This window comes from Pongo pygmaeus, chromosome 18 (genome assembly GCF_028885625.2).
Source record: "Pongo pygmaeus isolate AG05252 chromosome 18, NHGRI_mPonPyg2-v2.0_pri, whole genome shotgun sequence".
Taxonomy (NCBI): domain Eukaryota; kingdom Metazoa; phylum Chordata; class Mammalia; order Primates; family Hominidae; genus Pongo; species Pongo pygmaeus.
The window spans coordinates 80,387,107-80,402,682 of record NC_072391.2 but is presented as its reverse complement, the minus strand read 5'-3'; the positions used below and the strand labels follow the sequence as shown (position 1 = coordinate 80,402,682).

General features: G+C 40.9%; 1 protein-coding gene across 3 annotated transcripts in view; it reads right to left on the bottom strand.

Moving 5' to 3' along the window:
- Positions 1-15,576, bottom strand: part of CDH13 (cadherin 13) — a 1,176,109-nt gene that overhangs the window by 662,881 nt on the left and 497,652 nt on the right. For all 3 annotated transcript variants that reach the window (XM_054453276.2, XM_054453277.2, XM_054453278.2), the window contains exon 4: positions 11,180-11,296. In XM_054453276.2, coding sequence (XP_054309251.1) covers positions 11,180-11,296 — 117 coding nt within the window. The remainder of the gene's footprint in view (positions 1-11,179; positions 11,297-15,576) is intronic.

Below are 15,576 nucleotides of genomic sequence, written 5' to 3'. Positions count from 1 at the left end.
CTGCATTCAGGCTGCGGAACATCCCTGGTGTTTGATCATCTGTCCACTAACAAGATTGTACTGAAGCTGTCCAGCAGAGAAGGAACAGCTGCGGGAGCCGAGTTTCTCCTCTGGCAGACCTCCCCGTAGAATGAGGGGGATGGTGAGCTATGCTTCTCATCCTTGGCTCACCCCTGGCTTCTATATTTCTCCTTCCTCTAGTGAAGTCTATTTCTTTCTTTCTTTCTTTTTTTTTTTTTTTTTTTGAGACAAGAGTCTCGCTCTGTTGCCCAGGCTGGAGTGCAGTGGCACGATCTCAGCTCACTACAAACTCTACCTCCTGGGTTCACGCCATTCTGCTGCCTCAGCCTCCCGAGTAGCTGGGACTACAGGCGCACACCACCACGCCTGGCTAATTTATGTTGTATTTTTCAGTAGAGACAGGGTTTCACCACGTTAGCCAGGATGGTCTTGATCTCCTGACCTCATGATCCGCCCGCCTCGGCCTCCCAAAGTGCTGGGATTACAGGCGTGAGCCACCGTGCCCGGCCAAAGTCTATTTCTTTTTTTAAAAAAATTTTCTATAGGTTGTTGGGGTACAGGTGGTGTTTGCTTACATGAATAAGTTCTTTAGTGGTGATTTGTGAGATTTTGGTGAACCCATCACCCAAGCAGAATACACGGCACCCTTTTTGCAGTCTTTTATCCCTCTCCCCTCTCCCATCCTTTCCTCCCAGTCCCCAAAGTCCATTGTATCATTCCTATGCTTTTGCGTCCTCATAGCTTAGCTCCCACATGTCAGTGGAGACATATGATGTTTGGTTTTCCATTCCTGAGTTACTTCACTTAGAACAATAGTCTCCAATCTCATCCGGGTTGCTGCAAATGCCATTAATTCATTCCTTTGTATGGCTGAGTAGTATTCCGTCATATATACATATGTCACAGTTTCTTTATCCACTTGTGGATTGATGGGCATTCGGGTTGGTTACATGATTTTGCAATTGTGAATTGTGCTGCTATAAACGTGTGTGTGCAAGTATCTTTTTCATATAATGACTTCTTTTCCTCTGGGTAGATACCCAGTACTGGGATTGCTGGATCAAATGGTAGTTCTAGTTTTAGTTCTTTCAGGAATCTCCACACTGTTTTCCATAGTGGCTTAACTCATGCCATGTGCTATTTTGAAATCCATCCAGAGCCCTGGTACAATTGCAGGTGACACAGAAAGGCAACTCAGTTTGTACCACAAATAGACTGTCTTGCAAGATGCTTCTGCACCTTGGTCATGCTCAGTTCAGAGCCTCCACTGTACAATAGGGACATAATATTGATTTCTGAGGGTACTTATGAGAGTCAAATGACCATTTGTGTAGTGCGCTATGCAAACAGCAAAGACCCGTGGAAGCTTTACGTATTCACACATGTTGTGGTGGATAGATCACCGATGTGGCATTGAAGAGTCTTGGATTTGGATTTGCCATTCTTTAAGAGGGTTACCCTCGGCAAGCTACTTAATCTCTCTTAATTTCCACTTTCTCATCTGAGAAATGAGTGTAGGATGGCCTACTTTATAGGGCTGTTGTAAAAACTAAGCAGGACAGTAGGGATAGCCATGTTTGGCTTAGATCCAGACATTCATTAGGTAGTGAAGATTCTAGTCCAACTTGAAAATTCTTCAACAACCCTAAATCTGGATGCTAATTCAAGCTGAAATGCCAGGTCCTTGAATGTTCACAAATAATTAAATATAAATTCAGTCTGAGGCCGAATGTTCATAATAACAATAAAGTTCTAGGAACCTTTAAAATGGAGAACCGAAAGGGTGATAAACTCGGGGTTAAAAATATTGCTTCCTCCTTGGGCTCAGATGCCTTTATTTGCAGGATGTAGACCATGCAGGGAAGTTTTGCATATATATATGTATTTGGCAAAGAGCCAAAACCACCTGATTCTGTTTTATCATTAATTAAAATTTGCAGGAGGGCAACACTTGAGAATGGTGAATACAGCTTTTATTAGAGTTAGCAAAAATACGTTAGAATTGACTGTATTCAGTTGTGAATAAAGATGAAAGTTGAGTGTTTTCATTTAATTGGAATTAAAACACCATCTTATACATAGGCAAATTCAGAAATACAGTCATGTAACTCTCTCTCTCTTTCTCTTCCCCCACCCCATCCCCACATAAAATTCATCAACATCAAATCTATCAAAATCTACTGGCTGGGCACAGCGTCTCATGCCTGTAATCCCAGCACTTTGGGAGGCCGAAGCAGCTGGATCACCTGAGGTCAGGAGTTCAAGAGCAGCCTGGCTAACATGGTGAAACCCCATCTCTCCTAAAAATACAAAAATTAACTGGGCATGGTGACGGGCGCCTGTAATCCCAGCTACTCGGGAAGCTGAGGCAGAACTGCTTGAACCTGGGAGGCAGAGGTTGCAGTAAGCCAAGATTGTGCCACTGCACTCCAGCCTGGGAAACAAGAGCAAAAAAAAAAATCTACTAAGAATGCTTATACGACCTGACATAATAGTTGACCGCCAAGCAATTTATCTGGTGGCCTCATTACCATTTTAGAAAATTAAAATTTGCTGGAAATATCCAGACTGATCATATGATGGTCTATTAATTCCATTCTAACAACAAACCAGGCTATGCCAGGCTATGATCACTTTAATTAATCAGTAAGCAGTGACTGTCTATGTAATCAGCCATATATATGGCTAGAATTCAATTCAAAGAATATTTGAGTCGCTACTGTGTGTTAGGCCCTGTCTTGGGCCACCGCATCTGATGAAATACAGTTAGTGGGAAGGTAGGGAAGGACATTGTTTCTCAAAATGTGTTAAGTGCCGTCAAAGATGTATAAACAATGTATAAAAAGAGACCAAGTAAAATTCCATGGGCCGGGCTCAGTGGGTCACACCTGTAATCCCAGCACTTTGGGCAGCCGAGGCAGGTGGATCACTTGAGGCCAGGAGTTTGAGACCAGCCTGACTGATATGGTGAACCCCCGTCTCTACCAAAAATACAAAAGTTAGCCAGGCATGGTTGTGCATACCTGTAATCTCAGCTATTAGGGAGGCTGAGGCATGAGAATCTCTTGAACCCACGAGGCAGAGGTTGCAGTGAGCAGAGATCACGCCACTGCATTCCAGTGTGGGTGACAGAGCGAGACTCTGTCTCAAAAACATAATTCCACAGAGGAGAGACTGTATCAAAAATAGGCCTTATTTAGATTAGCACCATCTGGTAAAAATACAGTGTGAGCCATATTAATAATTTAATATTTTTCTGGCAGCCACATTAAAAAAAAGTGAAAAGAAATACAAGGGATTTGTTTCTAAATGAAATCAATACAAAGATTATTAAGGAGACATTTTCCATTCTTTTTGTGTTCGTGTGATAAGTTTTTGAAATCCAACGTGTATTTTATACTTACAAAACATCTCAGTGTGGACATTGCCTTTTCAGTACAAAATATTTTATCTGTAAATAGATTAAAATGTATCATGAAAAGGGTAGATTCACCTGCCAAGTTGTCCCAGTAATGGAATGAAGTGTTACTTTTTAAGCTTAAATTAAAATTGGTAAAAATTTTATAACTGCATTGACCACATGTGGTTAGTGGGTACCATACTGGGCTGTGTAGAGGCAGAACTTCCTGCAATAATGTCAATGTTCCATTGAACAGTACAGAGTGTGAATGTGGGCTGCTCCTAAGGAATAAGGATAAAGAGGGTGTATCCCAGGAAGAAGTGACAGTTCAAAGACTTGGAAATAGGAAAGGCTTATGTGTAGCTATGGCTGCTGAATGTAGAAATAAACTGTGATGTTCATCTCAAGAAGAATTTTTGAGCACTGAGCCTTTGGGCATCTTAGATACTGTGTATTCCAATTTTTCTCCTATACTGTAGCCTAGGGTAAGTTTCAGTTATTGAATAAAACTGCTAGTTGCCTTAAAAGGGGGAAATTAAGGCCAGGTGCGGTGGCTCATGCCTGTAATCCTGGCACTTTGGGAGGCCGAGGCAGATGGATCAGGAGGTCAAGAGATTGAGATGAGCCTGGCCAACATGGTGAAACCCCGTCTCTACTAAAAAAATACAAAAATTAGCTGGGCGTGGTGGCATGCGCCTGTAGTCCCAGTAAGGGAGGCTGAGGCAGGAGAATTGCTTGAAACTGGGAGGCAGAGGTTGCAGTGAGCAGAGATTGCACCAATGCACTCCAGCCTGGTGATAGAGAAAGACTCTGTCTCAAAAAAAAAAAAAAAAAAGGGTGGTGGTGGGGGGGGGGGGGAGGTAGAAATTCAGCAAATGTAAATTTCTGAGAAGAGCGTATATAGTTAGACATGAATAAAGGGTACAAAGCAATAGATTTTAAAAGAGATAGAGGGCTGACAACAATTACTGGGTTACCCTAGACAACCCAGTAAGTGCCTGATCATAAAATCAATCAGGCAACAGGAAGTAACCCTGAGTCTGCATTTCAGGAGCGGGTTGATGGAGAGGTGCTGGGGCTTCAGTACCAGCTTTCTGGTCCACTCTCTAAGGATATAGCTTGGCCTTCATAGGTCTTCAAAGTGAAGTAAATGACTATTAAATAGAATAAAACAAATTCAATTCTAAGACTATCAGACTCCTTGGCACCTATTTGCATGGGTGGGTATAAATCTCAGGTACAGAGTATCTGGATGCAGCGAGACCTCTAAGAATCAGATGCCCAGAACACTGAGGAACATGGCAGAGCTGACGTAAATTACCCTCATGTCTGACTTACGTTCATGACACAATCAAAGCGGAGTCCTGGTTGAGTGGTTTTCATGATTTAGTCTAATGATCAATGCTGATTCCCTTTACGGAGAGCACTTGGTCCAGTTACATATTTCTTCTATCCTGGGTTAAAGATGGCCTTCTAAATGCCCATTCTACCAATGTATAGGGTCTTTAAAACAGGATTTTCTGTAAAAAAAGTACTTTCATTGGTTTTGATGAAAAGGGTTTGTGATGAAAGCAGAATCTCTAATAAGCATTTCATAAATGACTTGTCTTTCAAACTTAATATAAAACAGAATAAAATACATCTCCCAAAGACCTCCTTGCTGGCTTACAGATTTAAAGTCCCCTGCTCTCAATCAATCGGGCCCAAGAACTCAAAAATCTTTAAAGATGCAATCAATTATTTATCAGTGAAAGTTGGTAAAACTGAGAAATTATTTATGGCCCAAATTTTGAAATAGTCATACTTTGAAGGGGGAGGGGGAAAAAGCCACTTTGGGATCCGCATGTTCCTCTCCAGAGCACTCACTCTCAGCTCCTCCCTGCTGTCTAGAGTTCAAAAATGGAAAGAAAATCATAGGTATGAGGAAGTATGTTCATGACTGGGTGTTTTACCCTGTCTTCCAAAACCATGACAGATAGTCTGGGGCAGAATGTACCATGGAAAAGAGCCAGAAATTAGGAGGCAAACTCATTTTACCAGGGCTGGCAGTGATCTATCCGGTTGTCTCCTGTGTGTGTGTGTGTGGGGTCATACACCCCCTTATACTCCCCACCTGCTATCTAAGTGAGTAGCAGTGATTTGGAATCTCAGGGTTGTAATATGATTCCCTCGTATTATGGAAAAGCAGATCCCACATTCTAGTAGTTTAGCTACTTACCAACTAATTAATTACTTGGCAGATAGATAAATCATGTATCAGTCAAGACTTTTTCTCATCCCTGGAGCTGCCTGCATAACCCTGCTGTGGGTATTCAGTTCTATATAGCAGGATATCTAATTGTGAAAAACCCTCCACCAAGGGCTAACTTGCCACAGCACCTTGCTTTTGATGTCTTCATTCTTCAGGATATGAGTCTCCTTTCTTTAAAGGAATTCAGGTTGTAATAAAATATGACAAAAAAATCAAGAACCAGTTACTTACTTTGTCTCCATTCACCCTCTTGAAATGCAAGACAAATGATTTAAAAAGCGTTTTTGTGCCAGCATGCTAACTCCTGTGTCTTTTATGATAATTTTATATTTAGTTAAACTTAATTTTTCCCAACATTTTATTACAAAATTTCCAAATGCAGAGAAAACTTGAAAGAATTGTACAGAAAGTACCCATATGTTCACCAACTTATATTCTACCACTAACATTTTAATATACTTCATCACATATCAGATATCGATCTATTGATCCAACCCTCTGTCCATCTTATTTTTGAGTGCATTTCCAAGAACTGCACGTAATTTTAATGCTGTTTTTAAAAGAGAAATGGTCAGCGACGATATTTCATTCCACAGAAGAGTATTCTCAGATTGGGCTTAGTATTTCCTGAGGATACTGGTTAAGAGCACAGACTTTGAAATCTCAAAAAGCAGAAACAAAGCTTGGCTCTGTTATGAACTAGCTGTGTGGCTTTGGACAGGTTACGTCACCCGAGTCTCATTATCTTCATTGGCATGCTGGAAAATGATCCTCATGTGGTTGTTATCATAAGAATTCAACATAATAGATGAAAAGTGCTTAGCACAGTGCTGGACAAATAATGACTATGTGCTGATATTGTCACCTCTTTTGTAATCCCGCAAGATCAGTGATTCTGTCTGTTTTTTCCTCCATTAAATTCCCAGCCCCTACCACAGTTCCTTATAAGTAACAGATGCTGAATATATGCTTGTTGATATGAATTAGGTTGAACTTCAGAGGTTTTCCCTCCTGGGATGCAGGAACTACTTATTAATGGAGAGAGAGAGGCAAGTACAGGGGGTTTCAAAAGCCCAGGACATGAGAAAGCTAGTTCAGGAAATGAGGTAAAAGCAGAGGATGAAAGGAAGTATGCAAAAAAAAAAAAAAAAGATATATTAGTTTTGGTGATGAAGCAGAAGCGATCAGTGCCCTGTCTACATCCCCTATGTGTCAGCTTTTCAGTGCAGACCAGCAGACTGGTGGCTGCTGTACAGCATCCTTTTTGTCTAAGGTTCTCCTCCAAACCTCAGCAGGCTGTCAAGTCAGTGCACAGAGTGCAGGGCAGAGCTGATATGCTAGGGAATTTACACCCCTGGAAGCAGCCCTCAACCAATGACTGCTGGGAGTAGAAATACGCCAGCTGGTGTCAAAGTATCCCAGTGCCATCCCCTGGGGGTGGTGTAATGCTGATAGTGTGTTCCACACCATGTTAAAGTTAGCCCATGAGATTACAATCCAGTCACCCACAGGAGTAGCTGGCTTCATAAACAAGCTTCTCTCCTAGCTGCCTTCCCTTCTCTGTGTCTCTCCCTTACTTTATTACAAATATTTCCTCCACCTCTCAAATGAACTGCCTTCATTTGAATTCTTGTCTTGGGGTCCACTTCTACGGGAAGCCAAAGACAAACATCTTTATACTTTTAGAGCTGCAGAATCTCTTCTTCAAATGGCATTCTATATCGAAGTCTAATACGTAATATTTATAAAATTAGAGGTGTCCTGACTTAGAGATTTTTTGGGAGCGTGGTGGTGTTTGGAGGCCAGAGCTCTGCCTCTGTGGTCTTCCTTCCCTTCTCCCCGCCTCCCCAGCACTCACTGAAAACACCTACATCCTCTTCCACAGCTCTGCAGAGCACAGCTTGTCAGCTGTGGTGGAGTTGATGAGGATAAGAGAGGAGATATAAAGAGTAAGATAGATAAATGGAAACAAGCAGGAACAAAAAGGAAAATATGTACCTTCAAAGGCATAAAAAGCACGGACAAATAAACAGTTTTTGCAAAGCAGTGCAGTAATTCTACAAAAAACGTCTAGAGGTTTTGAAGGCTCTTGCACATTGTCTAGTTAGCAGCCTACCACACTTAGAAAAGCAGTTGCTTTGTAGAGAATCTAAGTTGAGAGCAAGTATGGGCAACACATAAGGGGCTAAGAAGAGGCAAATCCTCAGCTTGGAAACCAAATTGCCTTTTGAAGCTGTAATAAGTAAAAAAAAAACAATGCAGAAGAATGTTCCCAATTAGCTGCATGCTTATGGACCCATTGAATAGCTCAAGAAAAGAGGCTTGTGAGAAAACTCACCCAAATATACCCAGGAGGAAATTGTGTGTAACTGAAGAAAACTATAGGATGGCTACATAATTTATTGTCTAAATCTGGACATGACAGATTTGGACAACAGGTGTAAACTGGGATTTTCCAGGCAACTGAAATGTGATTGTCCTTATTATAGCCTAATTAATGGAACTGAATACCCACAATACTGAAAGTATTGTGTACTAGTGTTGGACAGGGGAAGAAAACGCATTTCAGGTCAGCCCTCTAAACTTGAGTGTGCATCAGAATCACCTAGAAGCTGTGTAAAAATGCAGATTCCTGGCTTAAACCCCAGAGTTTTTGGCTCAGTGGTTTTGGGGTGGGACATGAAAATATGCATGTTTAGCAAGCTCCCAAGGGATGCTAATGTAGCTGGTCCACAACCACTCTTGGAGGATTGCTTAAGACCAGCAGTCCTCCACCTTGGCTGCATATCTGAATCACCTCGGATATTTTAACACATATTGACGCACGGTCCTCACCCCCACCCCAGTGGCATCAATCTCTGAGGGTGGAGCCCTGACGTCTGCATTTTAAGTGTCTCTGCTGATTCTGGTGCATGGTGAGAGCTGACAAGCCCAGGATTACCTAAAAGAAAACTGAAAAACAAGAATGCATCTTGGGTCTCAGAAACTGTTTGGGCAGAGCTTTGAAGAAGTGGGGACTCAGGTCCCTTGGCATCTGGCGTCTTGGGCTCCCAGGAAACTTGTCTAGAAAAGGATCATCACAGTGGCTAGGGCTGCCCAAGGAGACAAGGCTATCCCTTTAGAGCAGCCCTGCTTCCCTTTGTATCATATCCCAGACTCTTGAAAAGATTTTTGCTTAGAGCAAGGTATCTTTGGCACAGTGGGAATTTAAAATGATAAAAATAGTGATTACCAGGATATTGGATTATCACTTCTTTCAATTTGCAATAAAGATCGATTTTTTTGTTTGTTTGACACAAAGTCTCACCCTGTCGCCCATGCTGGAGTACAATGGCATGATCCTGGCTCACTGCAACCTCCACCTCCTGGATTCAAGTGGTACTCTTGCCTCAGCTTCCCACGTAGCTGGGATTACAGGCGAGCCCCCACATTGGCTAATTTTTGTATTTTTAGTTGAGATGGGGTTTCGCCATGTTGGCCAGGATGATCTTGAGCTCCTGATCTCGGGTGATCCTCCTGCCTCAGCCCCCCACAGTGCTGGGATTACAGGCCGTGCCCCTCCAAGATCAATTTTTAATAGTCCAAGTCACCTTTGTTCAGATCACCACCAAACTTCCCTCTTAGTGGGTCTCTTTGCTTCTACTCCTCTCTACTGCTCTGCTACCACTAATCATTCTCTACAAGGCAGCCAGGAGGATCTTTCAAAACATGCGGTCTCCTGGGGAAATCTTCCAGTGGTCCCCTGCTGCATGCATGATGAAACCCCAACTCCTCATCCAAGGGCAGGCTGGCCTCTCTGACTTCACTTTTACCACTGCCATCCTTGCTCACTCTCATGCAACCGAGGCATATTGTGACTCTACTACACGCTATTCTTTCCCATATTCAGGCCTTTGCATGTAGACTCACCTCTGCCAAAGATACTGTTCAACCAGATATTCCTATAACTGTTCCTTTTTCATCCTTCCAGTCTCCCCTCAAACATCAGTACCTCCGACGAGCCATCACAGCCATCTGTGTAAAGATTCCCTCCTCCCTCTACTCCTTCATCCTGCCATTTGCTCTTTTTTTCGCATCATCCCATTTCTGATTTTCACAGCATTTGTCATACGCTGCAATGTTCTTGTTTCTGTCTTCCTGCTAGCATGTTAGCTTTATTATCTGCTTCTTCACACCCAGTCCCAAGCTTGGAGTCCAGTATATAACATGTACTGTGTATTTAATGAATTAGTAGTTCAATAGCAACTGCCATTAAGATCATTCATTTAACCAACCACAATTTTTTGAATTCCAGTCTCGCCAATGTCTGATACAGTAAGCTCCTCTTCAAATGTTTAATTTCTGACTCCCTTGTTCTTTGTTCTCGAGATCAACTTCCTTGTCCCTTCTCCTAAGCTACCTGCTCTGTAAACTTCTCCCATTAGTCCCAATCTGTGACTCACATCTCTTCCTTATTTGGAAAGAGTCCTCTTTACTCCTGGCTACCCATTCTGTAAACTGCCCCTCCAGCTGAAACAGCTCTTCCCAATGAAACTACCCTTCCTGCCTTTGCCATGCCCTGACATGCCCAAACATGCCTTGTACCATAACGGACAGTCCCTCCCTTCCTGCCTAATTAGTCATATTCAATTTTAAACAGTAGCCAATCAGGTCAGTTTAGATTGTGCGGTCCAACTCCAGCCAGTGGGGACAGGACACAGAAGCAGGGACTAACCACGTTAGGGATAAAAACCCCTTCCCTCTTTTGTTCAGTGTGCTCTCACAGTGGCCAGAAGTGCAAGCAGCACCCTTCTGCAGAAGTAAATTGCCTTGCTGAGAAAACTCTTTGCCTGAGTGCTGGTTCTTCTTTGCGGCACCAAGCACTTGTTTCTAACAACCAAAAAGTACAAACTGCTCAAAATTTGATTCCCCATGTTGGCTCTCTTAAAGTGGGGAGAATGTGCTGATAAGGCAGTTATCAGTATTTTGGCACATTTAACAGTGATTATTTCTTCCTGGAAAAGCTATTGTTCTGATTCATGGGACAGTGTTTTCCACATCTGGTTCTGGATATGGTTACTATGATTTTATTCCCTTGATCTGGTTTAGTTTTTGGAAAACTGACCCAGTGGTATGCTTAGACCTAGATATTTGAAAAACAGGATCTCAGTGAAGCCCACATGTCAACATACTGCCATCCTAGGGGGCTCTATCTGGTGATTACCTGAATATAATCTATAAAAGCAATGAGCCTTATTTCTTAACCATTGACATCTTCCTGCATAATTTCAACATCATCTACCATGTTGATCCCGTAATATTCAAAGCTGTTATTGGTTTTTTCCAATTTCCTCTTTTGCATATGAATGATCTTCCACATTCTTTTCATGACAAAACCATTTGGTCTCTTATCATAGAGAGATGAAGACTAATTCCAGCTGGTCGCCAAGACAGTCATACTCAGTCTGCTTCCTGTGTGCTCATCTTTTCATAAAAACATGTTTTTGTCATTTGTTTGTCTGACTTACCTTGCCAACATCTCTTGGGAAAGGCTGTCTCTGATTCTCTGGAATTAAAATGGGAGATACCACAATGGACCTCTTTTGTCTTGGGACAGGAGAAGTTCTTGCAAATTTAAATATATCCTAAAAGGGAAAACAAAATGATTGATTAAAATCTCCTACTGAAATGATATATCAGTCTGCTCCAAGATAGAGTTCCTTTGTTGGGAAAGCATACAGCTGTTTGGAAAGTGTTCATTGTATTCCGTCAAACCCTATTAGCATTACCAAGTACATTATTAGAATAATACTAAAGCTGAAATTGTTATTCACTATAACTATCATTAAGCTATTTGAGCACCCAACTTCCAAATCATTCTATTCACAATGACAGTCTTGATTTATGCATCCCTCATTGCTTGCATATTGCTGTTCTTAATCTGCCAAGCTAGTGGATTACTCACCTTGTCAGGAATCTGGAGGACTTGCTTAGATATAAAATTTTATTCGATTTATAGCCAATAAAGAATTGGTTTTATAACAAATCCTAAGTGAAAAGAACAAAGTTAGATGCATCATATTGCCTGACTTCAAATTATACTACAAGGCTATAGTAACCAGAACAGGATGGTACTGGTATAAATCTAGATTAATGGAACAGAACAGAGAATCCAGAAATAAAGCCACATACCTACAACCAACTGATCTTCAACAAAGTGGGCAAAAATATATGATAGGGAAATGACGCTCTATTCAATAAATGGTGTTGGGCTAAACACCCATATGGAAAATTGCATAATCATATATCTAAGAGTGAAATTGGACCCATAACTTTCACCATATACAAAAATTAACTCAAGATGGATTAAAGACCTAAACATAAGACCTGAAACTATAAAAATTCTAGAAGAAACCCTAGGAAAAACTCTTTCAGATATTGGCCCCGGCAAAGAATTTATGGCCTAGTCCTCAAAAGCAAACATGACCAAAAAAAAAAAAATGGACAATTCAAACTTAATTAAACTAAAAAGTTTCTGCACAGCAAAATAAGAAATCAACAGAATAAGCAGATAACCTAGAGAATGGGAAAAATATTTGTAAAGTATGCATCCAACAAAGGACTATCATCCAGAATTTACAAGGAAATCAAACAACAAAAATGACCCAATTAAAAGTGGGCAGGCCAGACTCAGTGGCTCACACCTGTAATCCCAGCACTTTGGGAGGCCAGGGCAGGCTGATCTCCTGAGGTCAGGAGTTCGAGACCAGCCTGGCCAACATGGTGAAACCAGGTCTCAACTAAAAACACAAAAATTAGCCAGGCATGGTGGCAGGCACCTGTAATCCCAGCTACTAGGGAGGCTGAGGCAGGAGAATCGCTTGAACCCAGGAGGTGGACATTGCAGTGAGCCAAGATTACACCACTGAACTCCATCCTGGGTGACAGAACGAGACTCCAGCTCAAAACAAACAAACAAGAGAAAGCGGGGCAAACAACATGAACAGACATTCTTCCAAAGGACACGTACGAGGGGCCAACAGACATATGAAAAATGCTCTATATCACTAATCATCAGAGAAATGCAAATTAAAACCACAATGCAATGTCATCTTATACCAGTCAGAATGGCTATGATTAAAAAGTCTTAAACAACAAATATTGGTGAGGCTGCAGAGAAAAGAGAATGCTTATATACCATTGGTGGGAGTGTAAATTAGTGCAAACTCTATGAAAAACAATATGATGATTTCTCAAAGAACTGAAAACAGAACCTCCATTCAACCTAGCAATCCCACCACTGGGTATATATGCAAAGGAAAAGGAATCATTATATCAAAACAATACCTGCCCTTGTGTGTTTACCATAGCACTATTCACAATAACAAAGACATGGAATGAACCTAAGTGTCCATCAACAGAAGAATGGATAAAAAAAAAAATGTGGGGCCGGATGCAGTGGCTCATGCCTGTAATCCCAGCCCTGTGGGAGGCCAAGGTGGGTGGATAACCTGAGGTTGGGAGTTTGAGACCAGCCTGACCAACATGGAGAAACCTGGTCTCTACTAAAAATACAAAATTAGCCGGGCGTGGTGGTGCATGCCCGTAATCCCAGCTATTCAGGAGGCTGAGGCAGGAAAATCGTTTGAACCCAGGAGTCAGAGGTTGCAGTGAGCTGAGATTGTGCCATTGCACTCCAGCCTGGGCAACAAGAGTGAAACTCAGTCTCAAAAACAGAAAAAAAAAGAAAATGTGGGAGATATATATATATATATATATATATATATATATATATATATATATAAAATATATATCTATAAAGATATATACACACACACACATACTCATACACAGACACACACATGCCATAAAATACTACTCAAACCTAAAAAAAAGAATAAAATCATGTCTTTTGCAGCAACATGGATGAAGCCGGAAGACATTATCCAAAGGATATAACTCAAACAGAAAAATGCCGCATATTTTCACTTTTTAGTGGGAACTCAACAATGGGTACTTGTGAACATACAGCGTGGAATAAGAGACACTGGGGACTTCAGAAGGTGGGAGGGTGGGAGGAGGGTGAGAGCTGAAAAATTACCTGTTGGGTACAACGTTCACTCTTTGGGTGATGGGTTCACTAAAAGGCCACACTTCCCACTACACAAGGTGTGCATGTAAGAAGCCTGCACTTGTACCCCTTGAATATTTTTTTTAGATACTCTTCCAATAATAGGTAATTTTTCTCTAGGGTAATGGATAGGCATTTTCAAAATGGTTATACTTTGTAAGAGTCTTCAAAAAAATTTAAAAAATGAAAAATAAAAAGCAACTCTCTTCATGAGCCACTGCAAGGTCCTTACATTCACAAATGAATAGGAATAAAGGGACAATCACAAAGTCCCAAACTATGTTAAGCATTATGGAGGCTTGTATTCAGTGTATTGTCAAGGGAAACGTGTTATTACTAAATGATTAGTGGGGAAACTGTTGGAATGCACTCCCAAGTTCAATTATTGGAGTGACACTGTCAGGGTGTTTGCTCTATGTGTAACTCATATTTTTAATTAAATGTGTTCCAAATGAAAACTTTGTATCATTTTAAAGAAAACATTAGTATCACTTTACATAAAAAGAAGAAAAACATAAAAATAAACATGCTGGAGACCTAATGACACTATTAAATTTGAGCTAGAAACTTTTGCCTATGGAAAACTCTTCATTTTACAGGTAAAAAGGGGCCAGACCGGTGTTAAAGGTGTGTTAGCACCAAGCTGAGACTTCCTCTTTGATCTGATCAGAGGACTGAAAGATAATTGAAAAAGAATATCATTTCCAATATGCAACCTGATCTTATTAAATGCCACATACTAATTAAAATTGTCTTCTGCATCATCAGAAGTAAGCACCTCAAACCTAACAACAGGTTCCTATCAAAATCATGTGATAAATGATAGTTTCATTCCATCTTTGGCCCCAAGGACCCATAAAAGTGTGCGTGTGTGTGTGTGTGTGTGTGTTTGTGTGTGATAGTTTTAAAGGAAAATTTATGTAATAAAATTCAAACAGGAAACAAGATAAGCTAAGGCTCTGAAAGCATCTATAAACAGCCATTCCCTTGATTTGGGTGGGAGTATAAATTTATAGCACCCTTGTAAAAAGCAATCAGGCAATATTTATTTATCGAGAGCTTTATGAATGTACATATCCCTTCACTCAGTAATTTTACTCCTAGGAACCCATCCAAATGTTACATTCAAAAGAAGAATAAAACTGTATGAAGGAAGACGTTTAGTGAGACATGATTTATAAGGAGCAAAAATGAAAAACATCCTAAATGTTCCAAAGCAGGGACAAAGTTACATTTGGGTTTGTTAGTAGGAGATACTCCTAGGCCATGACCAATAAGGCAATTGTGAAGACCATGTTCCAACCACTATCATCATCACTCCATTGCCCTCACCATCACTACCCTAAACTACTATAATAATGATATAGCAGGCAGGTGCTGGCCAATGTGCTGGGCACTTGGCATGAGTCCCCTCTAATACTTCCAACAGACCTCCCAAGTAAATCTTATCCCTCCTTAATCAGTAAAGAAAGTTCAGAGAGGTTGCATGCAAACTGCTCCAATTTACCTAGCTAGCAGAGAGAATACTTAAGACAAGCTATGTAGGAAAATATAGAATATCATATTCAACGCATTCTATTTTGTATACACTATACTGATCACAGAAGAATATTAAAATCTCAATGAAAGAGACTAAGTAAGAGACACCTTAGTCTCTAGGAAGTGAAAAGGACTCAATATGCAGGCAAAGAAAACTAGATTCTGTATAAGACAGAAGAAAAAGCAAGAATAATATAACAAACAAACAAAAAAGCCAACCACCCAAAACGAACCCAACCCTAAACAAAGAAACAG